Source organism: Microdochium trichocladiopsis (assembly GCF_020744255.1).
Source record: "Microdochium trichocladiopsis strain MPI-CAGE-CH-0230 chromosome Unknown B0I36scaffold_12, whole genome shotgun sequence".
Taxonomy (NCBI): domain Eukaryota; kingdom Fungi; phylum Ascomycota; class Sordariomycetes; order Xylariales; family Microdochiaceae; genus Microdochium; species Microdochium trichocladiopsis.
The window spans coordinates 1,130,940-1,151,652 of NW_025763555.1; the positions used below are offsets into that span (position 1 = coordinate 1,130,940).

At 54.8% G+C, this 20,713-nt stretch overlaps 7 protein-coding genes across 7 annotated transcripts; 4 read left to right on the plus strand and 3 right to left on the minus strand.

The window, feature by feature from the left end:
• Positions 1–978: 978 nt before the first annotated feature.
• Positions 979–2,514, minus strand: B0I36DRAFT_337407 (uncharacterized protein). Its single transcript, XM_046155670.1, has one exon. The coding sequence runs from the start codon at positions 2,493–2,495 to the stop codon at positions 1,038–1,040; it is 1,458 nt and encodes a 485-aa protein (XP_046005969.1). The 5' UTR covers positions 2,496–2,514; the 3' UTR covers positions 979–1,037.
• A 1,153-nt stretch (positions 2,515–3,667) lies between these two features.
• B0I36DRAFT_337409 (uncharacterized protein) lies at positions 3,668–3,924 on the minus strand. Its single transcript, XM_046155671.1, has one exon. It carries the CDS (start codon positions 3,867–3,869, stop codon positions 3,690–3,692), a length of 180 nt encoding a protein of 59 aa, XP_046005970.1. The 5' UTR covers positions 3,870–3,924; the 3' UTR covers positions 3,668–3,689.
• A 247-nt stretch (positions 3,925–4,171) lies between these two features.
• B0I36DRAFT_254758 (heterokaryon incompatibility protein-domain-containing protein) lies at positions 4,172–4,951 on the plus strand (the record flags this gene model as incomplete). The annotated part of the gene is made up of 2 exons (XM_046150835.1): positions 4,172–4,511; positions 4,557–4,951. Coding segments are annotated over 2 exons (735 nt in total), but the record flags the coding sequence as incomplete, so codon positions are not given.
• Positions 4,952–7,776: 2,825 nt separating this feature from the next.
• Positions 7,777–8,993, plus strand: B0I36DRAFT_254266 (uncharacterized protein; the record flags this gene model as incomplete). The annotated part of the gene is made up of 5 exons (XM_046150809.1): positions 7,777–7,960; positions 8,025–8,081; positions 8,158–8,257; positions 8,326–8,640; positions 8,738–8,993. The coding sequence occupies 5 exons, from the start codon at positions 7,777–7,779 to the stop codon at positions 8,991–8,993; spliced, it is 912 nt and encodes a 303-aa protein (XP_046005972.1).
• A 1,258-nt stretch (positions 8,994–10,251) lies between these two features.
• On the plus strand, positions 10,252–13,024 carry B0I36DRAFT_388965 (regulator of chromosome condensation 1/beta-lactamase-inhibitor protein II). Its single transcript, XM_046161283.1, has 6 exons — positions 10,252–10,986; positions 11,211–11,537; positions 11,677–12,060; positions 12,274–12,351; positions 12,421–12,535; positions 12,641–13,024. Exons 1-6 carry the CDS (start codon positions 10,456–10,458, stop codon positions 12,715–12,717), a joined length of 1,512 nt encoding a protein of 503 aa, XP_046005973.1. The 5' UTR covers positions 10,252–10,455; the 3' UTR covers positions 12,718–13,024.
• Positions 13,025–17,745: 4,721 nt separating this feature from the next.
• B0I36DRAFT_355156 (uncharacterized protein) lies at positions 17,746–19,196 on the plus strand (the record flags this gene model as incomplete). The annotated part of the gene is made up of 5 exons (XM_046157411.1): positions 17,746–18,321; positions 18,565–18,775; positions 18,876–18,927; positions 19,019–19,064; positions 19,134–19,196. The coding sequence occupies 5 exons, from the start codon at positions 17,746–17,748 to the stop codon at positions 19,194–19,196; spliced, it is 948 nt and encodes a 315-aa protein (XP_046005974.1).
• A 759-nt stretch (positions 19,197–19,955) lies between these two features.
• On the minus strand, positions 19,956–20,282 carry B0I36DRAFT_396638 (uncharacterized protein; the record flags this gene model as incomplete). The annotated part of the gene is made up of 1 exon (XM_046161557.1): positions 19,956–20,282. A coding segment is annotated over one exon (327 nt), but the record flags the coding sequence as incomplete, so codon positions are not given.
• Between the last annotated feature and the right edge of the window lie 431 nt (positions 20,283–20,713).

A 20,713-nucleotide genomic window follows, 5' to 3' on the forward strand; every position in this document is an offset into this window, starting at 1 on the left:
TCAAATCGATGCGACGCAGCAGTTAATAGCGGAAACGAGTCAGAATAGTGGTCGTACGAGGAGGCCCGAAACGCGCGCGCGACGATGTGGCGTCTGCGGCGAGCCCGGTCATAATGCTCGTACGTGTCAGAAAGTTGTATCTGCCTCTGAAGAAGAGGATTCTGAATAGTTTGAATTGATTTAAGGCGTTGTGGTTAAATTGTCTTATATATTGTCGTACGAGTTACTGGAAGGTGACCCGTTCACCCGTGTGACCCGCTTACCCGTGGATTACGTTATGCGGAATGCCTTGTTCATGTGCCAATCTACCCTGCTCTGTCACACTATCTTGCATTTCCGTGAGCGATACAGGACAAAAGGTACGACACTGCAAGAAGTTGCTAGGATCTGTTCTCAACCTACTCTTGTTGGCCCAGGGGGTGATTACCAAACGTCCATCTTGGTAAAGCGGGCTGCTATGGTGACTGACACGTGGTCGGGCATCGCGTTAAATTCTCGTCTCAAGCAGCTAATGTCTATGATCCTAGTATCAACCGTTCCGATCACGTACGCGTAGTTGTTCGAGATGGCACTACCGCCGTTGTGCTCGCGCAACCGTTCCAAAATGTTAAACAACTCCGCACGGTTCTTAAATCATCGACGAGGGCTAGCTCTCTGAAGCCTATCCTTTAGATTTGCTCCGAGACGCCGTCGATATTATCTGATTGCGAGTTAGCTCTTTGTCGAACAACGGAAGAACTCAGCGTTATGGGCTATTGCGCGGCCACGGGATCTTATGAACATGGCGTGTGAAGATTCCTACGGCTCGCATGGTGCGGCGCCGTGTGCTTGGGCTAAGGCTGAAGTTCGGTGCTAATATTGAGCGAGGTGCCGAATAAGCTTGTAAAACCTTCAGAGTCCTTGCTCGCGTTGCAAATTGGAAGAAGAACCGCCATTCTGTTAGGCCAATATGGTGATCACGAAGAGCATAAATCTCCCTGTTGGCAAAATCACAAGTCGTTCATTGTACGTGCGAGGATCCAAATAGCATTATTCAATCATGTAACCGAGATATGTCTCAACCACCAATCGTAGCACTCGCGCTCCGCCCACCTAAATAAGATGCACAGGGATTTGAAGACCTGATAACACCCCGAAAGTGAGGCCGTGTTTCCCAAGTCAAAGGGACCATATGCTACTGCATTGGGACCTTCACGGACGATGAAACTCAACTCCCACTGCGCGCTGACGACTTTGAGCTGCGGCAGAATCGTTTCTGAGCCTCCCCTAATCCCTCTCTCAGCAGGCTCTTTCTCCCTCGTTTCTTCTACCTGCGGATCTGGAAACTGCTGCATCAAGCGTAGCTGGGCCCGACCATAGCTAGCCAATTGACCTGAAGCCTTTTCAACACCAGGAGCGAGACGCTTAGTCTCGACACTAACGGCAAGGGGCCAGTCCGGCTCGAAGGCATTGAGGTGGTTGAGCTGCCGAACCTGATCGACATCGCGCGACATCAGATCGAAGATACGATACTGCAGGTCTGAGTTCTCGGGTGGCGCGAGGAAGATCCCGAAGTCAATGCGACAGTCGCATAGAGTTGCTGTCGCTGCTCCGCCACCGCCCCTTCTAACCGTTCTCGCGGCATCGCCGTAGCGGCCGTCAACTTGCACCGACGTCAGGTTCCGACAGCGCAGTGACGATTGTTGGCGGCAGGCGAGCCGGAGCATAGGCGAGTGCACCACGTCGTTCCACTCGACCTCGAACGTCTGCCGGCTCGGATCGCTGCACTCCTCTGTACCGTCGCAGATACGCCCCAATTGCCATAACCGATCTCGATGACGCTTGACATGATCGTCATTAACTTTGACAACCTTGGATTGGTTGTGGCCATCCTCGCTTTCGTCCTCGTCGTCCTCACCACCAAAGAACATGTCGTCGCTGATAGCTTCGAATGGCGAGTAAAGAGCCTCGATCTCCTCTTTTAAGGCCAATGGCATGATATGTTTCTTCGTCGATACGGCTCGTACATCCTTCAAAAGCGGCCCGAGGCGTGCAGGCAATCGTGGATCCTTTAGCGACCTTCGAAGCAGAGGGAGGTCATCAGCGTAACGCATCCCTCGTTCACGCTTGATCGGTGATGATGCGCGCGATGATGTGGTGCTGGTTGCTGAGCTGCCCGATAGAATTGAGTTCGACGAGATGGTGCTGAAGACGTCGTCACTTTCCCTTGTAGTCCTACTGCTGCTGGCGGCCGCTGCCACGAAAGCGGTCGGCACAGAGCCTCGTGGAGTCTCGCCGTAACGCTGGCCGACCATGTCATCCTCTCTATGTTCATTCTCGCTGGTGCCGTCGGTCTCGATGCGCTTCCGCTTCGTCGGGCTGGGAGTTCGGCGGTGCGGGCGCAGGTCCAGCGCCGTGTTTTGGGTTGGGTCGTGGGCGGGCATGTCGAATGTCGTCTTGAGCCATTCCTGAACCAAGGCGGACGAGGGCAGACCTTGAGAGTCAGTCATACTCATGCGCGTGGACAGGTGTGTCTGTTCTGTTGTTTGAGAGCTTTCCAGTGAGAATCGATTACGATGTACTAAGTAAAGTGCAATTGTGGGCGTTGCCATGGTAACCGTCAAGCTCCCCACTTGTGGGGCGGTATGGCTAACCTTCGAGGCTGCCACATAGCTCACAAGGCCTCCACTTTTACAGGCAGTTGGCGGAGCACTAAGGCCTCCCTGATATAATACAAATGCAACTCGGGTGTGTAGCGCGCGAGGTGACCATCATCATGACCAGAGGTTGCTTCTTATCGATAACCGTCTCATCTTGCGCTAACACCTGCCGCCAAACCATACTAGACGTCGAAAAGGATGGCTGATTCACAACGTCAGACCATGATCTTCCGGCGCCGTAACGCAAGCGCGTGCCGTGAGTATGCCTGGCTGGCAGACGAGCTCAAGTCCATTTCGGCGGTGGAACACGACATATCTGGCCGGCGGGCGACTCCCCGCTCTGTACATTCGGACTCGCCGCGATATCGCGCGTGCTCGCTGCCTTAGGTCGTCGTCGTCTCGGACCTGGTCACTGAACTCTGTGCCGCCGCGACCCCCACCAGCGACGCTGGCTCCGAGTAAGCAGACCACACCGACTCACTCCACTCGCAGTGCGTAATCAATTAGGACATTATATCCTCCACCTCCTACTAGTGCATTAAGACCCGACCCCCTCCCCCAAGGGCTCTAGTTCTCAGTTGCCATCATGGCTGCTCGCAGCGAGTGCAGTGTAGCCCAGATCTCTGCATTGTCTGAGCCGTTGCTGGACAACGTCTGGTCGGTGCTCGACATCTTCGCCCAAAGCACGGCATGAGCATACCCATGAACTTTTCGCCATGTACCAAGCCAATTCCGGACTCAGGAACAAGTCGAGCACGAGGGATTCCTTGATTTCAATGTTCTGCAACGTCAAGAGAAGGATCGAGTTGACGTTGACGATACGCTGCTCTATTTCAGCTCCTTGACCGCTTTGGAAGCCGTGCGTCAGCGCCTTGTAGCCACCGCGACAGCGTTCGTGAAATCCAGGGCCCGAGACTGCGTTAATAGCGTGCTTCTCCATTATAACTTGTGCGACGTTGAAGTCTTCATTGCAGAACTTTATGCTTTTTGCGATCGTCAACAACAACAAAGAAACGTTCCTGGTGGAGCTGGCATCTAAAGCTGTGGCACTTAGGATCGAACAGTCCTGCCGAGAAGCTTGAGGGTGATGAGCAGGGTCTGAGTGCGTCTTGACAGCGCTTGCAATTCGTCCGTGTGGCTTCTGAGTGCATCCAGATAGGTGATGAGGCCCTTGAAGACGTCGACGCCGGGCGATATGGCGCCCAGGGCGAGACCAGCTCTGTCCGCCATTTTGCGTCTAATGAATCTGCAACACACTGCTGGTAGATGTCGAGTTGAGCTGCTCACTGAGCATTCCCTATAAAAAGGAGCGAAAGAAACGCTCGCGCGTAGCAAAAAGAGGGGTCAGCAAATGTTGGTTAGGCACGAAACTGGATTGTGTCAGCTAGCCCCTGCTTATGCATCATGCCGGCAGCACAGCCTGAATGGCGGGAGAGGGAGATCTCGTTGCACCTCTTCCACTGCCTGCCTCTGAGGGGACCAAGGACCTCGACAGCCACACGAAAGGACTTGCAGTACCTCTTGCAACGAAGATGCGCCTCGTTGACACAGCCACAGAGCAACTCATCCAGCTCGTGAGCCCTCCAAGTCGCTACGCGATCCTGTCGCACACATGGGAGGAGGACGAGGTCCTCTTCCAGGACTTTGAAAAAGGCCGCGCGCATGAAAGGAAAGGCTACGCCAAGTTCCGGGGCGCAGTCAAGCTTGCAAGGGATGAATGCCACAGGTACATCTGGATAGACAGCTGCTGCATCGACAAGTCGTCCAGCGCGGAGCTCTCCGAGGCAATCAACTCCATGTTTACGTGGTATCGCAAGGCGAGCATCTGCTACGTCTATCTAAGCGACGTGTCAACATTTGAGCGCCACCCAAGTGGCTCTGACGGGCCCGCAGACCATTCGCCTATCCACTTACAAGATATTCGCCATCAGCTCAATCGCAGCCGATGGTTCCTGAGAAGTTGGACGCTTCAGGAGCTCATCGCCGCAATCTCCGTACACTTCTACTCGCGCGAATGGACGTGGCTCGGCCGCAAGAACGACCCGACATGGACGTATGCACTGAACGAGCTGACTGGTATTCCCGTCGAAGTACTCCAGTATTCCGAGGGTTACAAGAATGCCAGCGTGGCGCAGAAGATGTCATGGGCAGCAAACAGGGAGGCGACGCGCGAAGAGGATATATCCTACTCTCTCTTTGGCATATTCGACATCAACATGGCGCCTCTATACGGCGAAGGAGGTGCTAGTGCGTTCCGCCGGCTGCAAGAAGAGATCATACGGCGCCACGCAGACGACTCCATCCTGGCCTGGAGCCCAGCGCCCCACGACGCCAAATCGTGGTCGCAGTCTACGTACGCACTTCACCATGGCCTGTCGGCGCTGGCACACTCACCTGCCTGTTTCCGCGACGCGCGGGACGTTGTCCACTTCCTGTCGTCCTGGGCATTCGAGCTCGACAACACGGTCATCACGCCCCTGGGCTTGCTGGTCGAGGCCCCCGTGATCCACCAAGTCCACGGCTCGTCTACGGTAACCGCTGTGCTGTCGAGTCGCAGGTCAGGAGACTTTCAAGGTCTCCTGGGCATTGGCATGAGGCCTGCCCGGACTCACGACGGCCACTTGCTGCACATCTCGCAGTCATCCCGGGCCATTCCTGTTTATCAACGGACTCTTCTCCGCTACCTTACCCTTGGTCGAGATGTATTACTCGAGGCACTGCAGGGCCCTCTCAAGCAGAAGTTCCATCTGCTGGACGATATCCAGTTGTCATCCGGTAAGGGACGCGGCATGAGCACAATGCAGAAGCTGCCACGAATATGGCTACGATCCCACCCGTCAGAGCTTCTGATCGCCGGTGCTGACCCCGAGGAAGCATGGAGACCACACCAGCAGGTGTTTGAGCCCCTGATCAATGACCGGAGCAAGCGACAGCGCCGCATATTGGTCTTCAACGATAGTCGGGCTGTGCTTGACACGCTCAGCGGGCACAGACTGCTTGTGATTGTCCTCGACCTTCAATCCCACAATCTGATCAAGCTCCCCCGGTATCATGTTGGCATCAAGGCATCATCGGTCGTGGTGCCCCCTGGCTCGACGAGCACAGCGATTGACGACGCACGGCTGACTACCACGGGCGACGATCTGCAGGTCGGATTCTACCTGGATGGGAATGGCGCGTGGCAGTCCAATATCACGCCGCCTCTGATTGAGCTGGGGTCATCGAAAGTTAGGGTCACGTTTTGTCCCGAACATGTCCTCGGAGAGTGGGTGCATGTTCTCGACATCTCCCGGGTAGAATGATAGATGTACACGGACCTTGTATCGAGTTGAACTCCGGCAATACTTCGTCCTTTTCAGTCTGAACCCGGGCAAGAGCATGCTCCGTGCAGCCCAATGGCTGCGATGACCTGACTCGCGCGGGTCTTGGTTGTCGCGAGGGTCGAGCTGATAATCCAATCAGTAGATGAAATGTCAGAGTTGGAGGGCCGGGGATCCGGCCCGTCCCGGACATCTGTCGCCATGAGACCCATGGCCATGGGTCCTCACCTTTTACCACGAGCGACCACTCCAATGGACGTACACTGGGCGAGAGCCGAGGCAGGGGGAAGAGGTCTGTGCAACGGCGGGACAAGCCCGCGGGGCAGTGACATGAGCCATCCATCGATGTTCGTTGGGCCAAGCTCTCAGGTTTCCTACCCGTAGATTGGTTCTGACTGTGCTATGCTTCCTGCCAGGATGTGGTAGTGTCATCTTGTTCGACTTGGTTCAGCTCCCTGCCCGGCTACCGGTCCCGACTCGGATGCGAGAGTTTAACGTTCTCAGCGGGCAGGGGGTCCATGTCGAATAATCAGCATGCTCGCATTCGTAACAGTCCGTACCTTGAACACCCCAGAGGAGGAAGGGCTTCCAATCACTGCGGTTATCGCCGTCAGGTGCAGGCTAGCACAATGGGGGAGCCCGGCACACCTTAGAGGTAAGTGCTCCAACAAGCTCCGCGGGTTGCGCTCCGCGGACGCGAGGGCTGGCAAGCTTGAGATGACGGCAGGATCCCTGCAAATCCAGGGGTCTTGACATACGGCGGGACAGAAGACGGAGCGTTAGGGCTTCGCGTCAGCCGGCATTGTCGACCATGCCGTGTCTGCCGTTACCATCAGAGAGACAAGACCCGGCTCGGCCGAGAAGTGCTGCCATCATGCCCCAGTGTTTCTGCTGTACCTGACAGGCACAAAGTTTGGGGCCCAGGAAACGAGAAACCTCGGCAGGAGCACACACAAGCACAAATCAGGTAAGGAGGCCCCGTGACAGCATCCGACGGCTTCAGTCCTCAGACACAGCCGAGATAGCGTCGAGCGTATCGCCATTGGCACGAGCATCTGCTCTGGTTCCGCTTCTCAAAGTTGCTTGCCGTCTGCCCTTCGAACCTAATCGTAGAGAGCGGACTATTTGCGGACAAAGCGCGCACGACCGCCGCCACAGAGTGCTTACAGGCGAGCGATGCTGGTGTCTGGAGAGGGCCTAGATGGCTGCGGCCTTGCCGGGGAAAGAGACTAGTCAGCTGTACGAGTATACTTTCTGAAGCTAGAGGCGCGGGAGCAGACTAACGACAGCAACTCGACTTCGGGCTTGCAGGATCCTATATTCGTTTCACGGAACAGGCGCTGGCGATCATGACTTTGGCCCTTTTCTGCCATGAGACGGCACCGCCAGCATAACCAAGTGTGGCGTCCCGAGCGCATGCATACAAACCCCGGCCGTGGAACTTATCCGTCTGTCCCCGGAGTGCGGCTGGAAACGGGTCAAATCATCCAATGCCATCCGCGATCAAGGTAGGTATCGACGCGCGGCGTATGCGGCTGGCTCGCACAGACCCTTGATCGACATATTGTAGTGGTCAACACGGGACGGAGACAGCCTCAATCAGGATCGTCTAGTGTGGCTCTGTCTCCTGCCTCGACTCATGTCTGCGTTTATAGAACCTCTGCCCTGGACTCTGGCAGGCCCGTTTCTGCTTCTGGTTCAACCTCCAGGAGGAGGTCAGCACACCGCAAAGCCCTCGCCGCCACGGACGCCTCTGCGGTTGGTCCTGCTTCTCTTGCCCTGAGCAGGCACAGGAACAAGCACCGGCACGGGCATCAATGGATCCTCTTGCTCCAATCGCCCCGGCCCGGCCCGGGGTCACGCCGGACTTCTACAGCATCTCGTCTCGTCAGCTCCACCTGTCTATCATTCTCGGCGTCACATACACCATTGTCACGCTTCTCATGTGCCTGAGGTTATATACCAGCATCTTCGTGGTCAAGAAACTATACTGGGACGCTTGTGAGTTGACTGCAGCCGCACTTTGTGGTATTCAGCCGGTGACCATTTTGCTGACACCTCGTAGTGTTTCTCGTCTCGTCATGGGCTTTGGCTGGCGTCTTCTTCTTGTTAATTGCTCAAGGTGTGCACCAATCATTCGTCTGGAATTACCTGCTGCGATGCGAGAAGTTGCTCATCCGTGGGTTCTGGGCATTTAGCATTTCCCGCAGGCTTTGGCAGACACATATGGGACGTCAACTACCAGCAGCTAGCGAGCTATCTCGACTCGATCACGCCGCTCGCAATCATATACATGTGGTACGCCGTCTATCCAAACACTAGTCCCCCAGTGCAACGGCCACATACTACACTTTGTATAAAACCAGGCCGCTCACTTGCGTCAAGCTCTCGGTGCTCATCCTCTATCACCAGGTCGACCCCGAAATGGTCTTTCGGTTCTGCCTGTGTGTGGCCGTCTTCACCGTCGTTCCCACGCTCGTGTACACGGGCCTCTTCATCGACCGGTGCAACCCGCTCAAGGGCGACATCACGTGCGTCAACAATATCGGCTTTGCGCAGACGGGGACCAGCATCATGACCGATCTCTTCATCATCGCGATGCCCATATACATGACGATGCGGCTCAACATGCCCACGAGGAAGAAGCTAACCGTAGGCGCGCTGCTAACTTTGAGTTCTGCGTAAGTCTACTTGTATAACGGCTCTTGCGCCCCTGTTTCTTCCCCGACCGCTACTGAAGAGCCATGTCCCGCTAACATCCGGGTCCATCTTGCACAGCTGCGTCGTGTTCCCGCTCATCCGCACCGCCTACATCCAGGCTTTCGTCGACGACCCCGACGTCACCTGGAGCCAGTGTACTATGGCGACATGGACCATCCTGGAGATCAACGTGGGCGTCATCTGCAACTCGCTGGCGATGCTGAAGCCCTTTGTGCGGCACCACATGCCGGGACTCGCGCGCCGGCTGTTCGGCGGCTCGAAGAACAGTGGCGCGACGCCAGCGACGGTTCAGACCAGCACGGCAGGGCGATAGCGACGGCGGCGGCGGCGGCTGGCAGCGGTGCGGGCAGGACGACACGCCACTGGAGCAGCCGCGGGCGTACCGACAGCTACATCCTGCATAGCATCGACAAGGCGGAGGCGCCGCGGCCCGAGACGGGCTCGCTCGAGGGTCGGCGAGGGGATGGGAAGCTGCCTTTCGACACCGTGGTGGTCGACAAATCTGCCAATGTTGGCGCGATAGGCATTGCTTATGGAGGCGACGATTCCAGCGAGCATCGAATCATGTACGAGTCGTCTTGACAAGACTCGGTAGCCCTAGACTCAGCGTCAACGCTGGGTGTAGACACTATGCCATGTACTGGATGCCGAGCAGCCGTTACTTTCGCGCAAGGCCCGCAAGCCAACTCTCGTAATGAACGACCAGCGTCGGAGGCAGTTCAGTGATGGCGTGTACTGTCAAGGCGTTATGAGCTTCACCGCCATTATGCTTGCCTCGGGGTGATCCATCCAGTCCCCGAAATATGTAAGCTGACCGAGCTGCCCACCTTTCTTGGCACGGATAAGCCAGAATGAGTCACACTTGCGGGATTTCTTTCTATACTCATGACTGAGCATAAGAGTGCTTTCATTTACAATGGGGATAATATTTCGCAATTAGCACTACAACCATCAACAACGACGCCTTTGGCCAGAAATTCAACATGGCTACAAGCACCCCTGATAACAGAAAGCTCATCGAGGAGTACATCCACTGCCTCAGCACCGCCATTCCACATACATTCATGTTCACTGTTGATACGCGATGTTATTATCTGTCGGCCTATGGGATGGAACCTGATGGATGATAAATGTTGCTTCGGCTTGATTCCGCGCTGCTGGGACCCCATGTCTTCGTGGGGTATATTCACACGCCGTTGTAAGTCAGCATGAGAAACTCGAGGTTACGCCGGCAAAATCGCACAGCGGTGCCTACTAGCTTTCATTTGCCAAAACTTGTCGTCAGGCTCATTCCCATGGCCAGTCATCCTCGAAACATACCATATCATGCCTCTTCATCCCAGTCTGCCCCTCCTTATTCCCTCTCCACGAATGAAAGCCTCACATTCTCATGGTCCAGATATTCCCGCTTTTCCACAATCTTGCCATCCTTGAGCGTAATCACCATAACCACATCATTGCGATACCTCAGCCCCCGCGGCCCATCGCCCTTCGGGTTCCCCTCGACCACCACCCGGTCTCCCTCGACAATCATAGTCCTGACCTTGAACTCGAACTGGTCGAAGCGGCCTAGCATGGCGGGCGCTTGCGGAAGGCGTTCGCGAGCTGGGCAGTCACCGCCGTATGGGACCGCCGGCGGGGTGCCGCTAACCCACCAGTTGCCGCTGTCGAGGTCCCAGAACTCGGCGAGCTTGTCGAACTGGCTAGTAACCGGAGCTTGATAGATATTCGGGATCGGAAATCAGCAAATATTCACATTACCTGGCCAGAAAATCATGAACGCCGGGCCGCAGCACTGGTCTACAGAGCAAGCTGGACAGCAGGGGCACGACGGTCCCAGTAGCTGGGAGGACGTAGCACTTCAGTCGTTCTCGTCAGCCAGACAGCTTACACGATACTGGGTGGTCGACGCTCCGATACCGCACCAAGACAGGCTCGAGAAGGCGCCCAAGCCGGTACCCGCAGTAGAGCCAGGCCCAGGTCCGAAATGGGAGGCCGATATAGAGGCCGATCTAGTAGCGTACGAGGCTCAGATCGCTACCGAGGACGCCGAGCGGGCCCGGAAGGTCGACTACGAGCCCGGCGTCGACTTTGAGTCGCCATGGGTCCGCCAGATGGGCTGGGCCGCGCATCTGGCCGGCAAGGACATGGCGGAACTACGGCGCGCCGCCCAGCCAGGTTTATCGACGAAGGAGCTAGCTAAGCTAAGCCAGGCGGTACGGAAGGAGAGAGAGGCTTCGGAATCGGCGCTGGTACGGCTAGGCCAGAGCTTCGACCGGGAGATCGACCGGTGCAGAGCTTCGACCGTGAGATCGCGCGCTGCAGCCGGCGGATAGGCCAGGTACCCGTCGAAACGCTCTCCTGGCTTGGAAGCCGCGACGCGAACCGGCCAGCAGCAGAACCGTTCAGAATGAAGCAGGAGATCAAGACGACAGAGAAGTACCACAGCTACTGGCGGCGCTATCTATGCTCCTGCGTACGGGCGTACTGGCTCGGCCGTACAGAGGCAAGGAAGTAGCACCGAGTACAGTTCAACGCCCAGCAGTGGGGAGCTCTCGAGGCCATCGCAAAGGCGCTCGAATGCAGGCAGGAGAGCAGCTCCCGGGTAGGGGGCGAGGACGACGAGAACGACGACGACAAATATCTAGACGAAGCTGTCGCGAGCCAGGAATCCGCCGGCAGAACGGCCAAGGGGGCGCGACTAACCAAAACCACGAGGGACATCCCGGCCACGACCTCCTCCTCATCCCGCCGCGCAGGTCGCAGGCCCATCATCAACGAGGCACCACACACCAAGCTCGACGTCTTCGTCTTCGGGGAGGGCGTCCTTCGGCGAGCTGGGCCTCGGCAGCGCCAAGTACGACGGCAAGCTCAAGCCCACCAGCGTCAGGCGGCCGCGCATCAACCGCACCTTGCGAGAGGCAGGTGTAACGCAAGTCGCGTGCAGTAGGATACACGTCGTTGCTCTCACGCACGACAACAAGATCTTGACGTAGGGAATCAACGACAACAAGGCCCTCGCGCGGGACACGACCTGGTCTAGAGGCACGGGCAATATCGACGAGGAGGACGACGAGGCAGGCGGTAGCGAGGACTATAAGAACATCAACCCCAGGGAGAGCACGCCGGGGGAGATCGATTACAGCGTAATTCCCAAGGACTCAATCTTCACGCAGGTAGACGCCACGGATTCTGCCTCCTTCGCGGTCACCGACGAAGGCGACGTATACGGCTGGGGCACGTTCCGCGGCGCCGATGGCGTGATCGGGTTCAGTCCCTCGGTCGACACGCAGCCGACACCTGCTCTCATCCCCGTCAGACGCATCAAGAAGCTGTCCTGCAGTGCGAATCACGTCCTCGCTCTCGACGAGGCTGGCAAGGTGTGGACCTAGGGCGCCGGCGGGCAGTCTCAGCTCGGCCGGCGGATGCCCGCCCGTCGCACAGATGGCGTCAAGGCTGGCCTGCAGCCCGAGTCTTGCTACCGTTTCCCACGGGGCCAGCATGCCGTCGACATAGCTACAGGCTCGTATCACAGCTTCTTCATCGACAACCATAGCGGCGTGTTCGGCTAGGGTCTAAACAACTACGCCCAGACAGGCCACTTTGGCAACGGCAGCGACCACGCGACGATCCCGGTCCCCACGAGAGTCGAGACACTCGCGGACTACCGCGTAAGGCACATCGCGGGTAGTAAACATCACACCATTGCCTGCACGAACAAGCACGAGCTGCTGTCCTAGGGCCGAGTCGACGGCCACCAAGTCGGTATATCCGGAGCAGCGTTAAACAAGGAGAACACGATCTACAACAAGCGCGCGCAGCCGCAGATTCTTTTCAGGCCTACCATAATCAAAGGTCTGTATACATTCAGTCGCTGCAATTGTATCCACAGCCAACACCATAACATACCATCGCCATCCATGCGTCGCCCAGAGCTGACAGATCCCTCTCGGGAATTAGACATCGCCACGACCTTTATCGCCGTTAGCACAGACACGAGTTTCGCCATTGGCAAGCAGGGCTATGTCTTCTCGTAGGGTTTCTCCACCAACTATCAGACTGGTCTTGGCACCGACAAAGATATACAAGAGCCCGAGCGTATCGAGAACACCGCGATACAGGACCGCACGATCGTCTGGGCTAGGGCTGGGGACCAGTACTCCATGGTTGCTGCTGTGCGAGGAGACCCGAGCGATAAATGCTCGTGAAGCAGGGACAGTCCCATGTGAAATAAATGATGGCTCGGCTTGGACGGATGCTGCTGGTTGAGTGTTATAGGCTCAGGTTGCGACATCAGTGAACGCTGTATAGCTTGAAGGTCAAAGAGACAACTCTCAAGAGCCCTCGAAGTCTCAAAAAAAAGAAAAAAAAAAGGAAAAAAAAGAGAACTGATAAACGAATTGCAAAAATGAGCGATCATCGAGTACGCGCAAAAGACGGACGCAAGTGTATGCTCTAGGATAGCAGGTATATGCTCTAGGATAGCAGGTATATGCTCTAGGATAGCAGGTATACGACAGTAGAGAGGTACTAGGCACGAGGAATTACCTATATAGCTATTTCCTCCAATATCGCGTATTCCGTATTCCCTCAGGAGGTATTAGCAGAACGCGTATGTACAGGTAGCGGCAAGTAGGGTTAAAGGTAGGCAATTGCTACACCGGCGTGAACGAATGGCTACACCGGCGTCAATTCTCTTATACAGGCGTCGCTTTTACGGCCTTTGATTGGTCCATCCCTTTTTGTTAGTGCATTTAGATTCTGCCAACAGCGCCCGTTGTACCTCGGGCTTACCTCTCCACCGCAACGATCGACGCGCCTTATGGAAGCTCTTCACCAGCTAGCTACTACACTAATTACCTCTTTGCCGCATGTCGAGCCTACTTAGAATGATTTTCGCGAAAGATACGGTATTTGTTAAGGTCACAGGGCTGGAGTGAGGTGTGTTGGACCCCTGCTGAGACCAAAACTCGAACACAGGCTGTATCAGATCACGCCAACAGCCTCATCTAGAATCGGCATCGCAAAGCAGGTCTTTACTTTCTGCCCGAAATGAGACCCTTCTTTCCTTCTTTCATAGTCGAATCAAGTACTCTTTTACTCATCTTCTCACCGTGCGTGCGACACTCCCTATCGCGATCGAGGCCGTCATGTCCCAGCCCGAGTCTCCATCTAGCTCCCTAAGCAACCAACGACGACGAAGCTATCAATTCCGGCCTCGAAAACGACAGCGGCAGGACCAATCTGATAGTTCAAGACCACCTTCCTCTAATAGCACAGGCACGAGCATTGGCCGACACTACGGCGTCGGCGACGATGAAGCACTCTATAATCTTTTCGCCTCATATCCAGAGACGTTGACGACCGCGCCACGGCCCCGTGGATCGCGCGGGCTGAACGAGCCACCATGGGGGCTACGATTCGATCAAGAGATTCACCTTTCGAACGATTTCCCATCCCAAGGAAGACGGTCCCAACGAGTTAGAATCCCTATACCAGGCCCAGAAACGGACCAACTACCTCGCTCCTCTCCACCGCAATCAGTACAAGAGCATCCCTCTCCCACCAAGGCCGAGTTTCATTCTGTTCTCAAGCTAGTACGCGAGGTGATTGGGACACACCGGAGACTAACCCTCGAGCTCGTCCGGTCATACGAACAAGTCCGCCAATGGCGTGAGAGATGGGGTTACTCGCCGCTTAGTTCAGATGCACTCGAATCACCTCCGCCCTACTCGCCTCCCCGAGACAGGCACTCTCCGACTATAGCTTCACCGCCCTTGCCCGACCTCTCGTCATCGCCTGTCCCTGACGGGATCCCGAACCCAGCTATCCCAGGCGACCCAGCGCCGTCAGCCGAAGTCCTGTTCGAGTGGGTGAATACTTTCGCGAAGGCTAATGGCTTCGGTATTGTTCGACGAAATGCACATTCATATAAGGGTCGGAGGATCCGGTACACTTTTCAATGCGATCGATTCGGAGAACCAGCCCCTAGTCAAGGCGCAGGACTTCGACGACGGAAGTCTCGAAAGTGTGGATGTAAATGGATGGTTGTTGCCGAGGCGTTAGAAGAGGGGAAGTGGCTCTTACGACAACACTCGAAGCCCGAACACAGCCAGCATAACCACGGCCGCAGCATCGGGCCATCTGCTCATCCCTCCCATCGGAGACTCACCGAGGCTATCAGGACAACGGTCGAATCGACAAGCCGTCGGGTCGGAATTCGGGCCCGTGACGTACGTGCTATCGTCCAGGAGCAGCATCCCGAATCATCCTTTACACGGAAAGACATCTATAACGCCAGATCTCGTATCAACCGAGACAAGCTGGATGGCCATACTCCTACTGCAGCACTGATCAAGCTGCTTGACGAGATGAAGGTTCCCTATCTCGTTAACTGGGGAGACGATGAGCCAAACCGTCTTGTTGGCCTTGTCTGGACATTTCCTTACTGCCTCCAGATGTGGAAGCGGTTCCCCGAGGTGATCAGCTTCGACAACACATATAACACGAACCGCTTCAAGCTTCCCTTATTCCAAGCAACGGGACAGACATGCCTTGGCTCTGTCTATAACGCTGCCTTCGGTCTGATAGATAACGAGAGGAGAGAAGGGTTCCAATTCCTCTCCGAGAGCATTCGACAGCTAGCAGAGCAGCACTCCATCCGGCGACCGGATGTGATCGTCACCGATTTCGACGACCAGATGAAAGCCGCATTGAACGACCAGTTCCCCGATGTACAACAGCAGCTGTGCATCCACCACATCAATTCGAACATCCTGCTTAAGTCAAAGCAGAGGTGGGTTAACGCCCGCAGCAGCAGCAGAAGTAGCCCTGGTACCAGCGACGGAGAGGCAACTACCCCGCAGCCACAAGCTCAACTAACCCCTCAAGACCGAGAGTTGGTTCACACGCCAACAACCGAGGCTATCCCTCATAACTATCGAGGAGTTCTCATCATGTGGAAGCTCGTCTTATTTGCTGAGACGGAGGAGGCCCACGAGGAGGCATGGGCAAACCTCTGTAAGGAGTTTGATGACCAGCGAGCTATCCTGCGGTATCTCCATGGAACCTACATGCCCGTCAGGGCCCAATGGGCCCGCTGTTTCATCCGGAAGTATCGCAATTTCGGGCTCCGTGTCACCTCTGGTACAGAAGCAAGCAACAACATCAAGAGCTATCTTCTGAATGGTATGAGCAATCTTTATCGCCTTTTTGAGGCTATGCAGGACATGATGAAGGACCAAGAGCGGGATTTCAACGATGCCTGCGCAGCGGACGAGGTACTTACCGCACGAGAGTATATGGGGTCCAGCTCGGAGTATCTTGGCGAACTCCGAATAGCGCTCTCTTCGAAGGGTCTCGGACTGATCACGAAACAATATCGGCTGGCAAGGAAAGCAATGCCGACAGGAAAGAATCCGTTTCCTGACCCTCTCGGGGATTGCGGCGAGGAATGCTCGGTTTCGACCGAACTTGGAATCCCCTGCTGTCACACAATCTACTCAAAGCTGGGAAGTGGCACGCCTTTCACCAAATGGGAGGTCCATCCTCGGTGGCGCCTACGAGAGCCATCCTCTCGAGATCCATACCGACGAATCCTCGACCCTAAGATCGCCACTGCTCTCCGGGGCAGACCTAAGAACACCACGCAGGTTGTTCCAGCGCGGCTAGCCATCGGGGCAAGCAGCCAGCCCAGTAGCCAGCCAGCCAACAAACCAGCAAGCAAGTCACCACGGCGCAGACGTGGTCGACCACCGGGAAGTCTCAACAAGTCAACGCTAGCTAGGCTTCCACTGGAAGTGAGCCAACAGACCAGCAGCCAGGCTAGTAACCAGGCCAGTACCCCATCCCAGCGCCAAACGCGCAGCCGGTCAGTTGTTCTTGGAGCTGGAAGAACTACAGGAGTACGTGCCAGCGGGCGGCAGACGCAGCCTAGCATTCGTAGGCGAAGGAGTCAGTGGGAGCTGCTTGACAGCGACGAGGAGGTACTTCCCTCGATAGTAGTGAGAGGATAGCGATATGGAGAGCTGGCATCTAGAGCATACTTGAATTGGTCTTGTTCTGCAGATCTTGTTATGAGCTCGATTTAGACCTGGGTTGACCCTATTGGTTCTTTACCGAAGCTGAGGGACTTGTTAAGGGAGCTGGCTTCACCGCCTTTGCGCCGATGTACCTGTGGGTCGAAGGAAAAAAGAGCGAATCAGAGGCCATGGAAGTGACGCCTGTGTAAGAGTGACGCCGGTGTAGCCATTCGTTCACGCCGGTGTAGCAATTGCCTAAATTAGAAGGGGCAAAGACAAGGTAGAACAGATTGCAGAAGTGGCGGAGGCGACCGGGGTCAGGAGTGGAATGCATTGCAACTGGTACATAGGTGCCGATGCCTACAAGGGGTTATATGCAACCGAGAGGTTACTCGGTAACCTAAAGTTCCCCGAAGAAGATTACCTGGAAGATATTTGGAAGGTCGAAGCCACTCAGCGGCAAATGAAGAAAACTCGCCGAAAATCCGTAACCTTTCCTAGGGGGCTTACAACACAGACTCCGCGTATAAATAGTATATACGTACTACGAGAGGTGTTTATCGGTTATGCCTTTTGAAAGCCAGATATGATTGAACGTATGGATTACGAGAATAGATTGAAACAGGCAATGTCGCGGATCGCCACTATCGTAGTCGATGTCATAAGGAAAGGGCCTTGAAACTAGCACATATAGATACGCTCTCTTATGCTGATAGCATATGGAAACACCAGAATCAGGGATCCGCTCCGCCCCTCGTAACTAGCTCGGCGACTACTCCTCGAAAGATGACGGCGCAGTGGTAATCCCAACTGCAGTCATCATGACGAGCCGCGATCACCATCTGCTTACAACTGCCAGCAGTTTATGATTCTGGTGCACGAGATAATAAGTACAATGAAGGCTCCTCGTGTGCTGTCCTGCTTACCTTTTTGCTGCTGGCCTGACAGCGTCGTTATGTCATTACGATGGATGTCGGTTGAGCAGCCCTCACAAGGTACAAAAGCATCGACTTCTCCGGCTCCATGCTGCGAATTCATTGCTATATGGCGCCACCGAGATCCGAGCTCGAACAGCAGAGACGACTGTGGGTCAGACAAAAGACCTTCCGGCAGAGAAATATGACCCCAGGCCAGAAATGGCTCGACTCAGTCCTTGACGACGGCCGCTTCAAGCCGAAGCGTCATTCGGTCATCCCGACAGCCCTAGGAGATGTGCTCGGCACTCTTATCCACGATATTTTTCACGGAGTGCCCTATGAGTTGCTTCCCTATAAATCAAGGAACAGCAAGCCTGTCACAATAGGCACGGAAAGATTTAGCGACTTCCAGTCCCTTTATCGCAAGACAAACCAGGAGGCTCATGTTCATTTTACAAACAGGTTGGACGAAGCCTCATTTACCAATTTCCAGAAACAGCACGGACCCCGGCTGGTGGAGATTCTCAGAAAGCGCCATCTTGGAGGCAAAGACGGGTGGCTCTGTGAGAGTGAAGTCTTCACGTGTCTGCAGCTTCTTCTCGAGACTGTGCCAAAGCAGTGCATCATGGCCCCAGATGAGGCTGTCATTCCAGCTATTGAAGGGAAGCCGTTACAGTTATTCGACGACAAATTCCTGTCGCAGGTCCAGCAGGAAAAGCCAAGGTGTATACTCCTCCCCTGGAACGCTGGACATCACTGGGTTCTTTTCCTGATTCACTTGGATGGGATTCACCTGAACGGGAAGAGTCTTTTCATAATTGACACGCTTCCTCGAAGTAATAGCGAGAAATGTGCGGTCGGGTGGGCTACGCAATTCATGCCTGTCTGGAACACGACCGGGTTGGGCGAGATAAACTCATGGGCACTCTGCAAAATTGGGAAGCAGGATGACAACTGGAGTTGTGGCTACTGGATGCTGGAGATTGTTCGCCGGATCTGTTTCCAAAAAGGCCTCCTCGAGCAGAACTGCAAGGCCCCTACGGCGCTAATCAGTGCTGGAGGCTCCAAGGGTGTCGATCCACTCCTCGATTTCATTCGCTCGGCTATCAATATCAACATCACGGAGGACCATCTCGACAACACCATCCTACCTGGAGGTCATCGATGACGGAGTAGTCACAACACAGATTATAAGCACAGATGAGAGTCTGAACCTCTTAGATTAGAGCGTGAAGTTGTGATTGATGATAACTTCAGAGGCCTCTGATGCACTCTACAAACGTGACAAAGGCAGAGATAATTGGCACAGGTACAGATAGCGATGTTCTGGTAGGGTGTCCCAGGTGTAAAGGACCGGTCGGACGACACAGAATCAGAAATATACCACACTTTCGCACTAGTATCGATCTATGGGCAATCCATGCTGACGAACTCGACGTGGAGAAGGTACCTTCCATCCTTTCCTTAGCAAGACACCCCTCATAGAGCGCGATTCACAACTCTACGAGCGTGTAGGATAAATTAGAACGAGTTTCGGCCGGAGCTCGCTGGACCGAGGTGAACCACGTTCAATTGTAGCGATAATTATCTGGTCAGCAATTACCACTCTATTGTCGTTGTCTTTGTACTCAAGCTGGGAAACTGAATTCTGGTATTATCCGGGCTCCAATCGTATGCTGGGTTGTAGTCCTTGGTCGCGGCACTCAGTCATAAATCCAGGAACTCGGAAAGCTTACGATATGCTTCGGTCATTCATGTCCACGCAGAGCGGTGCTATTTCAGGTAGCAATTGCAAATGGAAGAAGGATAATGCATTATAACCTATGTAGATGGAGGGGGACGCCGCACCCGAGATCCTGGGGCACTGTAATGCATGCAGCTGATATGCCTGGTCGAACTCACATGTTTCTCCTCGGAGACCGGTATGTCATTAGATCATATTTGGCCAACCTAGTAGGCTGACGACGATACACGAGGCGTAAGGTTGAAACGCAAAGTCGCTGCCTCATCCTGGGATGCGACCTGAATAGCACGGTCAATTTCATTCATCAAACGTGCTTGTGAGAGTACAACCATGAATAGTCGGTAAATATGCCGGGATGGCAGTGCCACTCAATACGCAGGGCAGAGCTGATGTACTTTGTCCCACGGTCCCGCAGAAAGCTGACCATGTAATTAAGCTGAGCGGTTTACGAAAATTGCCGTACGATAAATAGACTTGGTCCGACAATGAGGGTTGTGGTCTGATATAGCTGCGCAGTGCCGCCTATGCCATGAAAGCAGTGGCCGATGAAAGACTTATCGCCCGCCGGATTCCCCGAGACCTCCCATAGATCTCCCAGAACATTCCATATAAACTAGCTTTGTTTTCACGATTACGATCATGTTATATGGAATAATGCAACTATTCCCAGTATCGCTTAAGTACGAGGCACGGGCGATATCATCATACTTCTCAACTGGCCCGACCAGCGATAGGGCTTTGCAGTCGTAAACTCTATTCTCCGTGGTGCCCATCCCCGGACCAGTCGCGGGCCTGCCGAGACCGGGGTGCCCTCGAAGCCACGGCCATACAGTGCTTTCGCAGGACTTCTGCTTCGAGGTAGTGACTGATTGAATCGTTGGTAGAAAATGGTGTAGCGTCAGAGCCACGCGAACTACGATTCATGAATCTGAGGAAGAAATTTAGACGCGACAACGGGCTGCCCATCTGGCAACACTGTCAGGCAAGGCGATGGCAAGCGTCCAGTGGTCCTGATTTGTGGGATATACTATAGATGCTCCCAGAAGCTTGTTATTAACATGCAACCCCAGCCACACCTACCTAAATGGATAATTTTCGCTCGCTGAAGTCTAATCCGTAAGGCTATTAAATCAACTACTACTGGTCAATGGCAAAAATACATATGTCATGATGATCAAATTATCATGTCATACTGTACTCCATTATTGTCGAAAGAGTTCCAGTGCAAACATTTCCTATAGGTATTGCTGCCTCAAAGCACTCCGCATGCAGCTCGGAGCCGGAGCATCCTGTACACTTACGCCCGGGCGTGGAGACAAAAGGGAAATGATACTTAGATTGATCGCTGAGG

Coding starts and splice junctions, on each gene's coding strand:
- B0I36DRAFT_337407 (XM_046155670.1), bottom strand. CDS start 2,495: ATGAGTATGACTGACTCTCAAGGTCTGCCCTCGTCCGCCTTGGTTCAG.
- B0I36DRAFT_337409 (XM_046155671.1), bottom strand. CDS start 3,869: ATGGCGGACAGAGCTGGTCTCGCCCTGGGCGCCATATCGCCCGGCGTC.
- B0I36DRAFT_388965 (XM_046161283.1), top strand. CDS start 10,456: ATGAACGCCGGGCCGCAGCACTGGTCTACAGAGCAAGCTGGACAGCAG. Junction 12,061..12,273: donor CTCTCGACGAGGCTGGCAAG/GTGTGGACCTAG, acceptor AACTACGCCCAG/ACAGGCCACTTTGGCAACGG. Junction 12,536..12,640: donor CAGGCCTACCATAATCAAAG/GTCTGTATACAT, acceptor CTCGGGAATTAG/ACATCGCCACGACCTTTATC.